Source organism: Prinia subflava, chromosome 24 (genome assembly GCF_021018805.1).
Source record: "Prinia subflava isolate CZ2003 ecotype Zambia chromosome 24, Cam_Psub_1.2, whole genome shotgun sequence".
Taxonomy (NCBI): domain Eukaryota; kingdom Metazoa; phylum Chordata; class Aves; order Passeriformes; family Cisticolidae; genus Prinia; species Prinia subflava.
The window spans coordinates 421,421-440,504 of NC_086270.1; the positions used below are offsets into that span (position 1 = coordinate 421,421).

Sequence of the window (19,084 nt, forward strand, 5' to 3'; positions counted from 1 at the left end):
GGGGCGCGGGCGGGCGCAGCGCTCGGCGGAGCCGGTGGCGGGCGGGGGGCGGCCGGGGCCGGTTCTGTGCGATTCCCTGCAGGCACCGACCGCGCTCCCGCCGCGCCCCGCGCAGCCGCCCCTCGCCGGCGCCACTCGGGGGCTTGTTTTCCCCTCCCCCCCCCATTTTTAAATTTTCCTCCCGCTTCCCCTCGGCGCCCGGCACTTCCGGCTGGTTTCCGGGCGGTTTCCGGGTGAGCGGCTCCTTCGGCGGCGGGGGCGATGCTGGAGGCGGCGGCGGCGGGGCCCGCTCCGGGCGGCGCGGAGCAGCGCGGGAGCCGCTTCAGCGTCCTGACGTGGGAGCAGGTGCAGCGCCTGGACCAGATCCTGGGGGAGGCCGTGCCCATCCACGGCCGCGGCAACTTCCCCACGCTGTCGGTGCGGCCGCGCACCATCGTGCAGGTGAGCGCGGGGGCTGCGGGCCGCGCTCCGGCGCCCGCTGGACTCTGCCCCGCTCCGCCGGGGGTCACGGAGAAAATAAAAGTGCTGAGGCGGCGCTAAGCGGCCCGGCGGGCCCCGAGCCAGCCCGGCCGGGCACCCTCGGCCTGCCCAGGGCAGAGCGGCCGTGCGGGGAGCGCGGAGCCGTCGCACGGCTCGGGTTGGAAGGGACCTGAGAGATCGGGAACAGCCTCAGTCAGCCGTGCCCGGCCATGGCTCTGCACAGGACAGCCCCCAGATCCCACTGAGTGTCTCCAAGCGTCGTCCAAACGCTGCCCGACTCCTGGCAGGCTTGGAGTTCGGGAAAAGCATCTCGTTCCAGCCGCTTGCCATGGGCAGGGACACCTTCTGCTGGCGCGGGTTGCTCCGAGTCCTGTCCAGCCGGGCCTGGTTGCTCCAGGGGGAGTTAAAAGTTGGGGGGGGGCTGGTCCCCATCGTCCTGGGGGTGTTGTGTGCTCAGCTGGCCTCACTTCCACTCTTGGGGGTCCTGGTGGGGCTGGCCCCTGCCAAGAGCTGCAGCAGGAGCACCCAGAGCTGGAAGGACCCTCCTGAAAGGCTCACCCCATCCCTGGAGCTGCTGCAGCTTGTGCCGTAGATCCTGCTTAGCTTCCTCCCCTCTTACCTGTTTACTCCTTTTCTTGAGTTAATTTGTTGCCCTAAAATGCAGTGAGATGTGTGGCCGGGGTAAAAGTGGCTTTTTTTGGAGCTGCTTCCACGAAATGGCTTCGTGCTGGTGGACATGTTGGGCTCGTGTTGGAAGAGGCAGAGTTATTAATTCAAAGGCCGGATCAGATGTCCGTGTCCTTTGATTTCTGGGCACCCCTCGCTGAATGCTCCAGAGCCTGCTCGAGAGTTCAGCTTGTTCAAGAGCTCCTCTTAGTTTAACCATCAAGTAATAACTGTGTTTAATATTAAACTAACAATGTAGCTCGAATGAGCTGATGCATATTCATATTTGGGAGGCGACTTCATTCCTCAGTAATGACTCATCAAATGTAAAATCGGGCATGCCGGCTTCTAATTAAAAAGCCTATTCACGGTGCTAAGACCCAACTGGCTTTCACAATAACCGGGATTTCGGAGCCTTAGCTGCTTGAGAAATAGTTAGAGTTAAGCCTGGGAGATGGAAAGGTGACATTTGAAAGGCGGGTTTGTGATTCCTCGAGTTCCTGCCGCCTCTGCCGGGGCAGAAGCGCTGGGTTTGGCTGCCGGAGCTTTGGGCTGAGTGAGGATGGAGCTGCAGGCTCCGGGCAGCACCAGCCCCGCAGCAGCCCCGGAGGATGCAGCAGCAGCAGCAGCTTCAAACACGGCCCGGCCGAGGGCTGTAATTGTGCCCGGCAGACCCTGTGTTTAGGGCTGACTAAGCTGGAACAAGTAACCCAAAAGGCACTTATTTATCCTGTTGTTGTTGTGGGAGGTGGGAAGCGGCGGGTCAGGACGCAGCAGGATTTGCTCCTGCCTGGCTGTCACAGTCAATTATCCCAACCACACGGAAGGTGAGCTGCTGTTTTGGGAAGCAGGTCAGCAGCTGCCTAACCCTGGAAATATCCAACCCTCTGGGGAAAATGCAGCCCTGAACCACTGCCTGCAGCCAGCGGGGACAAGCTCCAGGTGAAGGTTGGTGGGTGGAAGCTCCCAGGGAATGGCAAAGTGCTCTGCTCCCTGCTGCTGTGCAGCTTGGAGGTTTCTGGGGTGATTTGGGACCACGCTGACTCCAGCAATTGGGGTTTTTCCCTGTTTTCTGAGTATATCTCTTGCAGATAGACATGGGGAAACTCGAGTAAGCTTGGAGCTGATGGGTCTGGAATGCTGCAGGTCCTGAGCCGTGCCCAGAAAGGCGTTAAGCAGATGTTCTTAGGGGTTAGGAAATTAATCTGGAGTGAGATCTTCTCCGAGCACTGGGCCCAGCTCTGCATCTCACACTTTGTGACCTATATCTGGTCTATCTAAGCCTGAGAGCACACAACCCTTAACTCCACGAGCAGTGCTGGAGCTGTGCCCCGGGTGAGTGACTCCAGCTGGCAACAGGCGCAGGCCAGGAGCTCCCCTGGGTCGCTGTGTGATGTTTGTTCAGTTTGGGGCAATAACCCTGTGTGTCTTCTAGGAGCAGATTAATTTTTTCAAACTCTCTGCCTTGGAAAACAGCTTCTCCTGCTGGCTGTGCTGGCTGGGCAGCTCTGGGGGGCAGCTCTGGGGGCAGCTCCCTGTCATCCCTGGCCTGGTGCCCGCCTGTGATTCTGGCCGGAGCAGGGACGGTTCATGTCAGGGAGAGAGGGAAGCACCACCAGCGAAGCTACCCCCTGAGCCTTGGAAACCTCCCAGGTGTGAAAACATCACTGGGTTTGTTCTGGGATGTTTTTGTGGAGGCAGCAGAACTTGCTGGGGGCCCTTGGTGCGGTCACCGAGGGTCTGGGGTGTGATGAGGGTTTCGTGCTGCAGTGTCTGACCTTTTGTGTGTTCTTCCTTCCAAACAAAACCCATGGAGGGGCAGTTTTACTGCTGCTGAGACCAGAACTGCTCAGGCCCAGGGCAACCAGGAGGGTTTGGCTTGTGTGATACAGTTTTGAATTGAAATTCACATTTTGGGCAGCCAAAATGCAGAGTTTGTGGGGCCTCTCAAACTAGGACAGGCTCCCAGGACTGAAGGGCCCAGTCAGACTGGCCCTTGGTGATCCAGTTTGTCCATTTGTGTCCCAAGCTTTGGCTCTTTCAAGCTGTGACCTTGCTCTAGGCTGGCTGGTTGGGACTCCCAGGAAAATGGGAAATGGCTGGAGGGGAACATGAAAGCAGGATGAGAGGTGGAAGGTGCAAACCTAATCTTCCTGGGATCTTTGAGCTGAGTTAAACTCAAATTATAAGGGTGTCCAGATAGTTTATTTTATGGTCTTGGGGGTTATTTTAGCCTCCTGCTTGTTAAGTAATCAGGCAGGTGATTCAGCTTCCCCGTAAATGAACAAAGCTTTGGAGGGGCTGCTGGGTGTGCCAGGCCTGAGCAGGCAGCATTAAAATCACCGGAGTAACACCCGTAAGATGAAAGGTGCCTCTTGTGCTTGATAGCACGCCAAGCTCAGCACGAAGCTCTGACACACTGGAAATTGTTAGGATACACTTACTAGTTGGGACATGAACTTGCATACGCCTGGCTGGGGCTTTTGAGCTGCTCTGGCATCTTGATTTGCCTTTAATGAATCTTGACAGGCCAAAGGGATGGCTGAAAGGAGTGAGCCACCCTGATTAATTCCACAGGGACTGCTGCAGACTGGGCTGTCACCTCCTGTTTGGGGTCACTTTGGGGTTGGCTGGTCTTGGCTTGGTCACTGGAACTGGGAGGGGATGAAGAGGGCAGAGACCACCCCAAAAAACGGGGTCAGGAAGCATCTCCAGGTCGGTGTGGGGAGGGCAGGGAGAGCAGACACTGCACTGGTGGCACAAAAGCTGATCCTGTGCAGTCAGATCTCTAATGCCAGGGAATAAGTAAAAGAGAGCCACCCCCAGCTGCTGGCAGAACTTGGGATCCTTTCCAAAGTGACCTATTTCCAATGGATTAGCTTTTTATTTTACTGTCTTGCACTGGAGTGACCCATATAAGCACTGGGAGTGAATCCTGCTGTCCCCAGGCTGCTCCAGGAATTCCCTCTTGCCTCACACCGACTCTGTCTCTGTCTCAGGTTGTCCGTAGCCGCCTGGAGAAGAAAGGAATCGCAGTGCACAACGTGAGGCTGAACGGCTCAGCAGCCAGCCACGTCCTCCACCAGGACAGCGGCTTGGGCTACAAGGACCTGGACCTCATTTTCGGGGTGGATCTGAAGACCGAAGACGTTTTCCAGCTGGTTCGAGATGTGGTCATGGACTGCCTGCTCGACTTCCTCCCCGAAGGTGTCAACAAGGACAAGATCACGCCCATGACCCTGAAGGAGGCCTACGTGCAGAAGCTGGTGAAGGTGTGCAACGAGACCGACCGCTGGAGCCTCATCTCGCTCTCCAACAACAGCGGCAAGAACGTGGAGCTCAAGTTCGTGGACTCGCTGCGGCGCCAGTTCGAGTTCAGCGTGGACTCCTTCCAGATCATCCTGGACTCGCTGCTGCTCTTCGGGGAGTGCTCCGAGAACCCCATGGCCGAGAACTTCCACCCCACGGTGACCGGGGAGAGCATGTACGGGGACTTCGAGGAGGCCATGGAGCACCTGCGCAGCCGCGTCATCGCCACCAGGAGCCCCGAGGAGATCCGCGGCGGGGGCCTCCTCAAGTACTGCAACCTCCTGGTCAGGGGCTTCAAGCCCAAGTCCGAGGTGGATATGAAGGCCCTGCAGAGGTACATGTGCTCCAGGTTTTTCATAGACTTCCCTGACATCGGCGAGCAGCTGAGGAAGCTGGAGGGTTACCTCCAGAGCCACTTCGTGGGCATGGAGAGCAACAGATATGACTATTTGATGACCCTGCACAGGGTGGTCAATGAGAGCACAGTCTGCCTCATGGGACACGAGAGGAGGCAGACCCTGAACCTCATTGCCATGCTGGCTGTGAGGGTCCTGGCTGAGCAGAACATCATCCCCACCGTCACAAACGTTACCTGCTACTACCAGCCAGCCCCTTATGTCAGTGAAATAAACTTCAACTACTACGTGACCCACGTGCAGCCCTTCCTGCCGTGCAATCAGTCTTACCCCACGTGGCTTCCCTGTAACTGAGCCAGGACAAACTCCAGGGTCTGTCCTCCAAGGTATTTCCTTGCCTTGGGGGGTTGGGAGGGTGGGGAGGGGGAGCAAAATAAAACCTACCGACCTTCCTAGAGCTGCAACAAAAGGAAACTTCCTGGACTCTTGCATGAGTGTCTCGTTCCTGGGATTGTTGGAACGGGACTTGTCTGCTGTACACTGTGATGGGAAGTGCAGTGTTATGGGAATGGCTCCTTATGGAATTGTGGAGGCAGTGGGGTGGGTGGGGGTGTGTGAGGGGAGACTGTAGAATTATGCTAAGGCAGAGCTGCACTGCCCTGAAATGGATCTGAATTGTGGTTTTTTTAGTGCAGGAGGTGTTATGGGTGTGCAAACTTTTGGTTTCTGCCGAGAGAAGCCAGAGTGGCTAATTCCTTTGAAGGACCAAAGAATCCTGTTTAAGTGCCTGTAACAATATAAACACAACTGTACTGTAAACCTTTATTATTTTTTGCTGGGGCTGATGGCCCAGAGCTTGAGTGGGGGATGTCTGAAGAAGAAAATGTTTCTGTCGTGGGTGGGGAGGGTCGCAAGATCATTTCTTATCCTGGCTGAGGCCAGAGCAGGTTCTGTGTCGCTGAGGGCTTTGGGCATGGCTTGCTGCCTGTGCAGGACCAGCTGGAGCAGAGAGAGCCCAAGAGGGGCTGCATAACCTGGGGGGATTGGAATGGCTATGTGGAAACCCTGAAACTGGGAACACTGGGGAGGGGGGAGTGCCAGGTGGGAAATGCTGTGCAGAGCTTGCTGGAAAAAAGGCAGCAGGGACCTACACATGGATTTCTTCAAGCTCCCAAGTCTGCAGTGCCAAAATGTAGTTGAGTTCCTAAATGATGAGGCAGATGATTTGTCCAGGAGCCTGCCCCAGGCTGCCGTACCTAATCCTGTATTTTCTAGGGGAATTTGAAATGCTGCTCTTATGAATTTTTTTTTTTTTTTTGGACATGCAGTGTGATTTTAATGCACAAAGCCAGAGGCCAGCTGGGCCACTGGGGAAGGCAAGGCTTGTCCTTTGAAGCACAAACCATCCAGGTCACTGGTCAGTCATTTCCAGCTGTTGCTGTGTCCTCCAGGGAGGTGGAGAAACCTCCTCCATGCTGGAGATCATCCCTTGGGCAGGGCCTGTCTCCAAAGCAGCCTATTCCCAGCTCTGTGAGTCCCTGTGTGAGCCACTGATAGCATTTGAAATTCATTCTCTAGCTAGAAATGGAGCCTGGGGGAGAAGGGGGATGAAGTTAGTTGGCCTTAGGGAAAAAATGTCTTCTGAGCAGGCCCTCTGGTGTTTTGGGGTTTGGCTCTCTCAGTCCGAGTGGCTTTGAGGCTGTTGGGTGTCCGGAGCACAGAGGTTTTTCACGGGGGTGCCTGGGCTGCTGTGCCCGTCCCAGGCTGGGCACAGAGCTGGCATTCCCAGGGTGCTGCTCCGGGGGCACCGCGGCCTCCTGGTGCTTCCCCGAGGCTGACTCCAGTGTCTTTACTAACTTGTGGTTTTTTTGGTGGGTTTTTTTCTCTTGTTTTTGTGACGAAACTGTAATAGCCGGGCAGATTGAAATAAAGACTAGATCCTTGGAATGTGTATAGCCAGATTGGTACCTTTTTTGGGGTAGGGGCAATGTGGACGGGGAGCAAGGGGTGGGGGTGGCTCCTCCACCTGACCTGAGCTAACCCAGCTGGGAGTGGCACCGGCCCCGAGCTCATTGCAGGTCTCAGCTGCTCCCTCAGCACAGGCCCCTGACTCCCCAGAGCCTCATCCCTGTGCTGGGAGCTTGGGATTTCCCAGTGCAAGGTAAAACTGGTTTAAGGGCTGCTCTTGGGAGCCTGACTGTGCCACTTCTGTGGCTTCGGAGAAGATGAGATTTTTTTTCTTGCATTTTAAACTGAGCATAGATGCCATGTAGCATGTTTTTTACAGGCTGCTCCTACCCACAGACACACTAAACTGAGATTTCCTCCTTCCCTTTGAGATGCCCAAAAGGATCCCCTACAGCCAACAGCTCGGCAGGGTGACCTACCATTGAGATTGCACTTTTGATTTATGGAGTGTGTGTGTGGGGGCTCTTGTGAATGGATTGAACCTGAATTTTTCTAGACCTTGCAGTGATACTGTGCTGCTTCCTGTGAGGGGGCAATTGGAAGATTCCAGTAGCTTGAATGGCACTTGATATCTTCTTTTTTTCATTGTTTTGTTTGTTTTAAATGTCTTTTTTTCCTACACCTGTATCACTTGTCATGCGATGGGCTTGACATAGACTCACTAGATTCTTTAGAATCTGTTACGAATAAATACAGTGTATTCAAAATTGTTGGATTATTTTTATTTGCTTGTCCACCTGGGTAGTGTGATGAGGAGATGACCAGGCTGGGAACCAGCGGGGCGCCTCGGAAGGGGCAGGCTGAGATCCTGGTTCTGGATCTGCCCAGGTGCTCCCTCAGTCCGGAGCAGCTCTGTAGCTGTTGCCAGGTCACTGCTGCAGCTGAGGGAGCTTTGTTTTCATCCCCATTCTTTGGTGTTGTGCATTGTCCCTTTCCCTGGTGCTCCTCGTGTGCTGGAGGGGGGGGTGGCCGGAGGTGGCAGCCTGGTGCCCGTGGTGCCCTGAGGTCCCTGTGGTGGGGGTGGCACTGGGACCCCCCTGCTGCTTTTCCAGGGCTTCGTTCCCTGCTGCTGTGAGCAGCGGGAGGTGAGCGGAGGAGCTGAGGCTTGGTTCTGGTGCAGCGTGGTTCTCCTGGGGAAGGGGAGGCTGTGGCGGGTTTGTCTCCCAGGAAAGGCTGTGTGCTGCTGCTGCTGCTGAGGCCAGAGCCCCGTGGGGGGCTGGCAGCCGCTGCAGCTCCTCCAGCCCTGGCTGCCCTCCAGCCCATGATGAAGTTTCACTTCCCCCTGTCAAGCTCCAGGCAGTTCTGGTTCCACGGCAACAATGGAGCTGACGATGTGCCAGTCCCTCTTTGGGACAAACTCAGTGGCTCTGCATCCCCAAATCTTTACAGTCCTGGGCCAGAGCTCCCCTCTGCCAACAGGGCTGGGGTGTTCTTGCTGGGCTGGCACTGTCAGAGGCCCTGTCCCCCTTGAGCAGGCTCTGCCTTTCGCAGGGCTCACTTCTCTCCAGACCTGCTGGGTTTAGAGGTGTTTCCCTCTTTCTGGCACAAACCCACCGTGGTCTCCTGCCTTTTCCAAGTGTGTCTCATGGATGGAAGCGGCTCTGAAGTGTCTTAGTCCCTCAGCTGTCTTCTGTGTGGGTGGCTGGTCCTGCTGTTGATGAGTGGTGAATAAGCTGCCTCTGGATTTGTGGCCCTGAGCAGAGCAACAAAAGCCCTGACAGAGTTGGCTCAGCATTGTTGGAGTGGATCAGACCATACAAAGGGATGCTGGTGGAAAGTGCTCGTTGTGATCAGAAAGGAGCTATCAATGTTTACAGCCGAGATTCCGATCCCTCTTTTGTTAATTGTCAAATAAAAAAACCCCTATATATTTTCTCACATCCTGTAGTCTGTCATTATTTTCCTCTTTGAGCAGGGGGGGTGATGGATAAGTCAGGCTGTGCCTGAGGCTCTGGAGGGTGGAATTCAGACTCAGGTGCTGCTGCAGTGCTTCCCTCAGCCGGGGCTCTGGGGACAGACGTGTCCCTTTACAGCAGCTGTCCATAAATGCAGTCCCTGTGTTTGGCCCCGTGGTCTGGCAGTGCCCAGCTTGGTGAGGGGTGAGCAGAGGGTGGTACAGAGCCACACCTCTGCTCAGGGCTGCTCAGGGCTGCTCAGGGCTGCTCGGAGCTCCAGGCCTGCAGGGGTGGCCAAAAATACCCAGCCCTGCAGCAGCAGCATCACTGCTGGCGCTGGCCATGCGCCTTCTACAGCTGCAGCTTTTTCTCCTGGAAGGACACCTGGCCGTGCTCCAAGCTCACTGAAACGGCAGGAATTTGTCCTGACTCCAGCATGCAAGAAGCATCTTGCTCCAGCCCTGCTGCTTCCAGCCGTCCCTGATCTGCTGGCCTGGGGCCGAGGGTGGCACCAGCTCCGTGCAGGCGGCTCGCTAGACCCAGCATGGCATTTAAATTTTATTTTAATCTCTCTATTTAGCTTTTTCCTTGCAACGTGCCAGTGTTTCTCCCTGGCTGCCCTTCTCCTCCTCCTCCTCCTCGTCCCCGGGAGCAGCGGGGCAGCGCGGGTGTGAAGGCTGCTCCTGGAGCTGCTGCAGCAGAGGGAACAGAGAGAACAGAGAGAACAGCCCGTCTGTGGCTGCTCTTGCCATTTATAGCCGCGCTCGGGGCTGCAGCTCGCGGCTCCTTGTGCCAAGCACGGCACAAACGCTCCATTGATGTGTCCCGTCCCCGGGGGCTCCTGGCTGAGCTGCCCGGGGATGGCACAGCCCCCTCCCGCCCCGGGGGCGGCTCAGGGTGGGGAATGTCTGGGACTCTGCTCTGTCACTGACCCCCGATCTTATCTCCTGGCCCTGCTGCCGGACCTGGCCAGGCTTTTCTGTTCCGAACGGGGTTTGTGCTCCTGTGGAATACCCTGGCTTGCAGTGGAACCACACAGATCAAGGACAACCTCAAGTGTCCTTCTGAGAGTTGTCCAAACCCTTCCTGAGCTCTGGCAGACTCGGTGCCGTGCCCACTTCCCTGGGCCTGTTCCAGTGCCCCTCTGGTGTAGAACCTTTTGTGTGCACAGGCAGAGGAACCTTTAAAAAGCTTTTTTCCCTCTGTACATGGAGTATTTGCTCTGTTCAGCTCCAAATACAGGTTTTTTTGTCTAACAGCTCCATGATTTTCCTGACAACCACCTTCTCTCCCCTCTGACTTCCTGGATCCAGCCTGGAGTGGGCAGCTCAGGCATTCCCATCCCTCCTGAGCCATCACAAGAGGAGATCAGCTCGTGCAGAGCCTCTTGCCTGCTCCACAGCATTCCAGCTTCCCCCAAGCTCCCCACGTGCCTGGTGCCTGCTCATCCCTGCTCCTTTTCTTTGCAGGAGTGAACCACACGTGGCCGAGCTGCTGCTGGGCTGGAAGTTGCTGTTGGTTTGCTGCTCGCTCACCTGGGTGGATCCCCGGGCCCGGACACACATTCCAGCTTGTAGAAACACGATGGCTCTGACAAATTTGATTGAAATCCTCTGCTGGCATCCCGAGGTGTTCAGGGGAATGATTGACACCCATGGCAGAGGCGTTTCCTGAGGAAAGGAGGAAAAGAAATCTATTGCCCTGTCACCGCAGCCTCGAGGTGTTGCACAACGGGGCCCTGGGACAGGCCAAGGACGGGGTGTCCTTGCACTGCTGTACCCCAGCCCTGCGCGTCCCAGCGATGCCAGGGGGGATGGTGACATTCCCAGCAGGGCCGGGGGTGGGACGGCGGCTCCGGAGCCAGGCGAGGGGCGGGAGCGGCGCCCGGGGAGGCGCGGGGCGGTGTGAGATGTGTTATCTCTCTCTGTGCAGGTGAGAACTCGCATTTTCGCTGCCAGCACAGGGCTCGCGTTGTCACTGCCAGCAGCTCGGTTCTTTCCCAGCGCCGCAGCCGTTCCCACCTCTCCCTTTGCTGGCAGATGGGGACGGGATGGGGACGGGATGGGGATGGGATGGGGACGGGATGGGGACGCAGCCCCGGCTGCTCGGGGTGGTTGATCCTTGCCCTCTCCACCACCACGATGTGTTTACCCTCCTTATCTCGCCACTATCAGAGCCCGGGCTCAGCTGGAGCAGTGTCACCCTGCCTCCAAAGGAGAAGCCACCGCTCCCCGGGCTGTTTGTGTGGCCTATATTTTTGCCTTGTAATCCAAGGAGGGGTTGGAGGTAGGGACACCCCTCCAGCCCTCCTCCCTTCCCCCCTAGCCGGCGTGGCTGGAACAGCTGATTACTTGAAGCATCCCTCTACTAATGTGCAATTATGGGTGGCTTGGGCTGAAATCCCGGCTAAATCCGCGTGTCCGTGGCGTGACTCACCTGCCTGCTGCTGCCCTGACGATCCTGGATGCATTCCTCAAAGACCGGGCAGAATGGCTAACACGCCACTCACCAGCCACCCTTTCCAAATGTCACCAGTGTAACCAGTTTAGCCAGTTTGTCCCTGCGCTCCTCCTTCCCCACAGCCCCGGTGGTGCCGGGCTGAGCACAGGGCGGGATCCCCTCCACTGAGGGCTCTTCCAGCGGGGCTCGGGAGGAATCCGCCCCTCAAGAGATGCTGCTCTGCCCGGGGGTGTTTCAGCTGAGATCAGAGACTGGAAACCCCAAAGTGCGGACGGTGGGAAGGCAGGACAGGCACAGCGCTCCCCTCCGGTGACACAGACGGGATGGCCGAGCTCGCGTCGCCTTCTCCGCGGCCGGGGCTGCTCCCAGCACAGGCCGCTCTGGGGTTGGGGATTTGCCCTTCCAGAGGAGAAGGGAGCCCTTGAAGCCAACCTGCTCATTTGGGGCAGGGCGCTGCTGCTCCGGCCGTGCGGTGACGAGGGCGCAGGGTGGGTGAGAGCATCCTCAGCACCGCCCCACGTCAGCGCTGAGCTCAGCCCGGGAGCGGCCGGGCCCTCCGCCCCACTAATGCCCCGGGAATTGGAGACGGCCGGCGTTGCTAATGGCAGTAATTGCCCGGTGGTTACTGAGCCGATGATTTGTTTTATCCAGGCAGGCTGAGTTACCCCATCCGCCCCGAGGCCATCCCGGGAGTGCGGGGAGCCAGGAGGGACCAGGGGGCGGCACGAACACTGCTGGGGGATGGAGGGACAGCCCGGGGGAGGACCTGGGGCTGTCACTTGGTGGGTGAGGAGCTCAGCAAGGCCTGGAAATGTGCGTTTGCAGCCCAGGAACCCAGCAGTGTCCTGGGCCATCCCACCGCCCGGGCAGCAGGGGAGGGGGGATTCTGCCCCTGTGCCCCACTCAGGTGAGACCCCACCTGCAGAGCTCCCCCAGCCCCAGCATCAGGAGCACTTGGAGCTGCTGGAGTGAGCCCAGAGGGGCTGGAGATGCTCCAAGGGCTGGAGCCCCTCTGCTCTGGAGCTGGTACTGGGGACGAGGGCCTGGAGTGCCAGAACAAGGGGGAGTGGCTTCAAACTCCCAGAGGGCAGGGTTAGGGTGGATATGAGGGATAAATTCTTCCCTGTGAGGGTCCCTTGGCAGCTCCAGCAGCTCCCCACAGCCCCAGGTAAGTGCAAAACCACCGGCAGCTGGGAAGAGCCAGCTCCTGCCCCCAGGCCAGGTGATGGCAGAGGCTGGTGGGTGTCAGGGAGGCTGCCCGGGGGTTTGGTGCCAGGGCTAGTGTCTGTGGGCAGGCAGGGGCTGCTCTGCTCCCCAGCTCAGCGGCTCCTCACTCACCATCACGTGGGTGGGAGGAAGGCTCATCCCGCAGCCGGCGCTCCCTGAACCTTGGAAAGCCGGGATTACCGGCATTATCCCCTAATTGAGGAAATCCCCCCTCTCATTAGCGCCGTCAGTGCCTGTTCCCTCCTTCCTGCTCGGGGCGGGGGTCCCCGCTGCTCCCCCATGCCCAGGACTTCTCCCGAGTGCGGTTGGGGACCCAAAAGCTCCGGGGTGACCACGGGGCTGCTCCCAGCTCAGGCCTCCAGGAGCTGTGGGGTCAGAAGTGCTGGGATGGTTTTCCCCTCTCTGCTCTCAGGGAGGAGCTGCCCGTGTTTGGCTCCCGACGGCCGCGGGTGAAGTTGCATTTTCTGCACCAGGTTTTCTCCCTGGTGGAGCTGCCGCAGGAGCCTGTGGTCACTGCCGAGCCTGTCCCTGTCCCTGCACCGGCTCCAGCACCGCCCTGAGGAAGAGGAGGAGGCTGAGACAGCCCAGGAGCTCGGGCAGCACCCCCGTGCCCCAGTGCCCCGGCAGGGTGGGAGGAGGTGCTGCAGCACAGCCCGTGCAGGAGGGGGCTCAGCCTGGGGGGAGAGGGAGGTAGGAGCACCCAGCTCTGCCCCGGGACTGCTTCTGGGTCACACTGGGGCTTGGGGGATGTTTTCTGGTGCAAAGGGGAGTCAGAGGTGCCACATGGCAGAGTCTAAATGCAGCGCAAGGTTTTGGGCATTGGGAAGGGGCGTGGAGCCCAGCAGAGCTCAGCACACGCCCAGGGCTGGCACCACCAGCACCCCTGGGTCCACAGGGTGCCCCCTACTCCTCTCCCTCCTGGGGCTTGCATCATCCCAGAGGGAATTCCCTTCTCACCTTGCCAGAGGGGCCGGGGGATGCAGCTGCCACCACCAGGACAGGGCCACCCCTGCAGGGGGTGTGGGGGACAAGGCGGCTCCAGGAGTCCCCACGTGTGTGTCACAGCCAGGGAAGGCCTTTAATTGTCCCCTCACAGGACAGGGGCTGGAAGGAGGAGGGGAGGAGGCCCCGGGTTCTTTGTGGTGCCCATTGCCCGGGCCCCTGGAGCTGTGTGTGGTCAGTGTGTGCCTGTCCCCTGCACAGTGCTGGACACGTGTCCCCGGCGTGATAAGGACAGCCGAGATAAGGACACGGATGGCCCTGTGCCCTGTGCTGTGCTCCTGGCCCAGGCTGATCCAGCGTTCCCCATTTCCAGCCGTGCCAGGGCTCAGCAGTGCCCACAGGTGCCCGCTGGGTCCCCACTGTCACAGCCCCGTGTCCACCCTGTGCTGGCTCGCAGAGATCTCAGATCCTGGCTCACACCATCCCTGGTTTGTGTCTCCTGCTGCATGGTGGGGTGAAGTGAGCCCAAAATTTCCCCTTCCCAACCCTCTGAGCCCCAGCCCAGCCATGCAGCACCCCCTGCACCACCCACAGCCCCAAACTGGCCCCAAAGCCAGAGCAGGAATGGGATATTTGCTCTCAGAGGCATTGCTGGAATTTCTCCCAGTGACTCCATGGCTTGGACAGCCCCAGCTGGAGCAGGTAATAAATCCCCCTTGTCATGCCCTGTTCTTCAAGTATTTCAGGATTACATCAACCTTTGTGCCTTGTGCTTTCTCCCAGGCAGGCTCTGTGTGCAGGGCAGGAGGCTGCAGCTCTTTGGGTTATTTGTGTTCATGGCTTTGGGGCTATCAGGGGATAGAGGGATGTGAGAATGGCTTTGAGTGAAAATTCAATCACAAGCTGGGGAAATTTAGGGTTCCTAAAGCACAGGAGCCACCATGAGTGTGAATATTGTGCTCAGCTTCACTCAGGATTGGCCCAGCCAACCCTGCAGCTGTGCAAAGCCCAGTGAGGCTTTCACCTTTTAAACTGACTTGAGGGGCATTTTGCTGCATGCTTTGAAAAGCCAGGGCAGTAGGAAGAAAAGAAAGTGGCTGTTTCCCCCTCCAAATGGATCCCTGCATGTCCAGGCTGGGCTGTTTTCACAGGATCATGGAGTGGGTTGGGTTGGAAGGGACCTTAAAGGCCTTTTCATTCCACCCCTGCCATGGGTAACCTGTGCCAGGGCCTTACCACCCTCACAGGGAGAAATTCCTTCTAAAATCTGATCTAAACCTCCTCAGTTGAAAGCTATTCCCCCTTCTCCCACTTGTCCTTGTCTTCTTTTGCTGCAAAGCCCTCAGCTGCTCTTCTTGAGTGGAAATGCAGCTTCATCTTGGCTGAAATTCTGGCAGAAAGTGGGGATTTGGGTTAAAATCCTGGGCTGAAAGAGCAGGTGATGGGAGCTCAGAGGGTTGAGATTCTGGGAGCTCATGGTGCAGCTGAGGTTTAAATTTAGGATGTTTCCAGGCTGGTGAGCAGATCTGTGGCTCAGCCCTCAGACTTTGACTCCCAGTCATGGGAAGGATTTAACAGCTCTCAGGAAGAGGGGCGTGGGGTGAGGGCATCCCTGTGATCCCCTTCAGAGGCTTTGGAAGGATGAGCAGAGCTCTTTGGGGCTCACCACGGCACGGAGTGTCCCAGCAGCAAAAGGCAACACCAGGACCTGATCCAAAACCCTCACCGGGAATTTTTCCATCTGCTGCCCCGGGCTGTAGATCAAACCTCGGCTGACCCGCGGGGCTGACAAAGGGAGAATGGACTTTTGGGGTTTGTTTAATGTCCCTGGGGCTGGGAAAGGACGTTCCTGTCGTCCCTTTGTTCCTGGGTTGGGCACTGTAGCGCGGAGCCCCAGCAGGGGCTGTGCTGCCCCGGCCTGGCAGCCCTTTCCCCGGCAGCTGGGCTGGGGCCGAGGGGTTTTGGTGCTCACAGGGATTGAGGCCGAGGGGTTTTGGTGCTCACAGGGATTGAGGCCGAGGGGTTTTGGTGCTCACAGGGATTCCCAGAGGGGCTTCAGGACACTGCAGGTGGCAGGGGGGGCTCTTCTCTGGGCTTTTCCAGAGGAGGGGCTGAGGATGCAATGGCTGCACCTCCCTGGGGGGACAGGGAGCAGAGGGGAGAGGACCTCGCTCCAAAAAAGGGTGGAGGAGGATCCACTCCAGCTCTCACAGGCTCCGTGTGTCCGGTGTGGCCGGGATGGGAGCTCTGGGGTCAGGGTTTCCCCGCGGGAGCCGGGCTGGCCACGGGGGAGCTGCTGCCGTGTGGGATTTGGCCACAGCCGCTCCCCCGGGCCGCTGCTTCCCCTCGGAGCGGGGTTATCGGAGCTGCAGCGATAGCACAAGGACACGCCAGCTCCTGGGGACACGGGGACCTCGGGGACCGGCTGCCGGCTGTGCCTATCACAAGGCAAGGAGCTGAAAACAGGCAGGGGAGATAAACCCGGGGCTCCACGTGGGAGCCCCGCTGGCATAGGCAAAACTTTCCATGGAAATCGGTGGCACTCGGGGACAAAGCTTCACCTGCGGGACACGCGGGGGGGACGCACCTTGTCCCCGCATCCTGTCCGGTCACCCAAGGGACCGAGGTTGTGCTGATGGATGGATGCTGGTGTTCCCCTCGGGAATGGGTTTTTAGGGATGTAGAAGAGGCGGTGTCGGGCTGTGACGCCCATCCCGGGAAGCCGCGGTCCCGCAGCCATCCCTGCCTCAGCAGTCCCCGTCCCCGCGGGTCCCTCCGGTGCGTGTTTTTCTTGGCAGTCCCCGGGCAGGAATGTTTCCCGCTGCCGAGAGAAAGTGGAGGCAGGAATTGCTGGAATAGCGACAGGCTGAGTAACAGCGCTAACTTTATTCTCCGAAACAAAGGCGAATAATGTTAGCGCTGTCACAAATGTCCGGCCCGGCCATGCGGGGGCCGGGGCTGGGGAGTGCCGCGGGGTCCCTGCCCCGAATTCCTGCTCTAGAGACCCCCGGGCCCGCCTCCCACCAAACCCCTCTGCTGCTCCTGCCAGCCAGAAGTGCATTTCCAGAAGCAAAGAGAGGCTGTAAAACAGCACAGAAAGGCCGGGATTCCCCTCCCAGACTTTCAAGCAGCTTCCCAGGGCTTTTCCCTCTGCAGGTGCATCCCCAGCCCGTCTCCCGGGACTCTGGGGGGCTGCGAGCCCGGCGTGGACATCAATTAGCCCTGAGCACGCCGTGCCTGTCCCACTCCCGGGGGCTGTAGAGGGGTCCTGGCCTCCCACCCCCCCTCCCCGGGTGATCCCTCACTGTGAGGGGGCCCAGGAGGGGATCCCCTCGTCAGAGCCCGCAGAGCCCCGGCTGTGGCAGCATCCCCCGCTCTGAGCAAGGTGCAGACGGGCAGAGAGGATGCCCTGGACCCAGCCCTGGTTGTTTCCCCGCAATCAAGAGCAGAGCTTTGGTCAGGGCAGGATCCGTCCCTGCGGGCAGCCTTGGTGCCAGGGCCGGCCTTGGCTGCAGGGCTCGGGGCAAGGCAGCACTTTCCAAAACAAATATTTGTCCAGCGCAATAACACGTGGGAAAGAGCAGGAGGATTTGCTTCCCGGCTCCAGGGGGAGGTTCCCAGGGAGCTGGGCTCGGCCGTGGGGGTTCAGCTGTGCCCTGACCTGTCACTGAGCTGAGCTGCTCAGGTTTTGAACCTCTTTATGCTCCGTGGGTTTGCACAAAACGGGTTTTGATTTGGAATCCACGGCTCACGGCTGTCCCCATGGGTGGTGGCTGTCCCAGGCACGTTGCTCTCCCCGTGCCCTGCTGGGGCTGGCAGGGGTGAGCCAGGGTTTCCCCAGGGCTTCTCCATAACGGGAGCTGCTCCCGGCCCCTCTTCCCTCCTGCTCCTCTCCTTAAGAGGCGAGGCGGGGAGAGCCGAGAGGAGCCCGTGCCTGGCCCTGCTCCATGGATTCCTTTCCTGCCCGTCACGGACCGATTTAGCCCCCAGCGTCAGCCGTGCCGGGGCCGGGGGGGCGCGGGGCTGGCACAGCCCGGGGCTGGCACAGCCCGGGGACAGCGCCGGGACTCGGTGGTGGCACTCGCGGTGCCCGGGAGCCCGCGGGGGGACGGGCACGGGCTGTGCCCGGGGCTGTTTCCATCCCGGCAGGCCGGGGGTCCTGTGGGCATCGCCCCTGGCTCGGCGGTGGCGCTGCGGGGGCACAGCTGGGGGGAGCAGAGAGAGCAGGGACGGGGGTGGGTATTCCTTGTCCTTCCTTCCTTGCAGTCCCAGTGCTCAGCGTGATCCTTGCACTGGGATTGCTCAAACCCCGCAGAACACCCCAATTTTAGCTCTTCCAAATGAACTTTGCTGGTTGAACAAAACCCACCTGCAAACAGCAGAGGGTTGGAAAAAATCGGGGCTTTTTTGGCCTTAAATCCTCTCCTCCCACAGCGACAGCAGTGGGCAAGCTGGGGCTCGGTGCCACCCACAGGCACCGGGGAGGGATGAGCAGCACAGGATGGGACAGGGACAGGAGGACACTTGGAGTTGTCTCTCTGGAAGAGAAACCCCAAATCCCAACATTTATCAGTTTTCAGGATTATGTTGCCGCAATTTTTAGGGAAGAACACCCAATACATGGAGCCCGGGGATCTCTGGATCCTCCCGAGGGAAGGGCTGTGAGCAGTAACTGGTGTTTTTGGCAATTAATCTGGTTAAATCTCTTAATGAACCGTGATCAGGTTACAGGGCTTGTCATCTCAGATTGCTGGGGATTAGCAGGGACAGGGAATGAAGCAGGCAGGGGAGGGGGCATCCCTGCTGCAGGCTTGGGAGTCGGGCTTAATATCCACCTGTTCCTTTTCATATATTGAATTTTATATGTTTATTACAAATTACAGATATCAAGGTTGCAGGGGGAATCTGTCCCAGCATGTGATGGGACAGCAAGCAAGGCAAAACCACTCACCAGCACCTTGCCCTTTGCTGTACACGTCATGGAGCTATTTTGGGGACCATTCCTCACTGCTCTGCCCTTCCCAGGACTTGCCAATCCACAGATTTGGCTGCTGTGGGTGTAGGGAAACCCTGGTGCTGTAGGGAAGGGGCAGGTGCAGGGTGCTTGGGATCCACTCTGGGCAGGAGCAGGAGGAAAATTCCCATGTTGGGGACACAGTCCTTGGAGGAGGAGCCAGATCCTGCCCGGGGCAGGAACACGGAGCACCTGTGGGCTTTGGGAAGGAGCAGCTGTGGCACGGGCAGAGGCGTGTGATCGGATTAGGGCAGCCAGGGCTGAAAATAGAGGCGCTGCTCTGTGATGGGAAACTGGGGGGTGATCCAGACAACCCTGGGGTGGAGGTGACAGGCAGGGATACCTGAACCCTGGAAAATCGTGGCTTGGGCAGTCCTGGCTGTGCCCAGCTCCAGCCCAGCCTTCCTGGAGGGAGAAATGTCTCCATGCCTCCAAGCCCCAGCAGCATTAATTACCCCGTTCCCTTAAAGGATTCCTTTCAAAAGGGCTCAAATGCCTGGACAAATCTATTCTGAACGCCCAAATGCTTGGAAAAGGGGTGTGAGGACGGGGGTGAGGCAGAGCAAGATATTTTCTGCCGTTCGTCACCCAAAAGCAGAGGGTCTGTGGGGGGACACCAGGGTGCAGCTGTGCCAGGGAGGGCACCACGGCCGAGCCTCGTCCCAGCTCTGCCGGGCCATGGGGGGCACGAGGGAGGGCCCAGGAGAGGAGGCAGATGAGCCTGGAGCTGAGCTCACACGCAGCCCTTGGCACAGCTCTGCAGCACC

The 19,084-nt window shown here is 58.7% G+C and overlaps 1 protein-coding gene across 1 annotated transcript; it reads left to right on the plus strand.

The window, feature by feature from the left end:
* On the plus strand, positions 1-6,762 carry TENT5B (terminal nucleotidyltransferase 5B). The gene is made up of 2 exons (XM_063418799.1): positions 1-441; positions 4,146-6,762. Exons 1-2 carry the CDS (start codon positions 262-264, stop codon positions 5,163-5,165), a joined length of 1,200 nt encoding a protein of 399 aa, XP_063274869.1. The 5' UTR covers positions 1-261; the 3' UTR covers positions 5,166-6,762.
* The last annotated feature ends 12,322 nt before the right edge of the window (positions 6,763-19,084 follow it).

Coding starts and splice junctions, on each gene's coding strand:
- TENT5B (XM_063418799.1), top strand. CDS start 262: ATGCTGGAGGCGGCGGCGGCGGGGCCCGCTCCGGGCGGCGCGGAGCAG. Junction 442..4,145: donor GGCCGCGCACCATCGTGCAG/GTGAGCGCGGGG, acceptor TCTCTGTCTCAG/GTTGTCCGTAGCCGCCTGGA.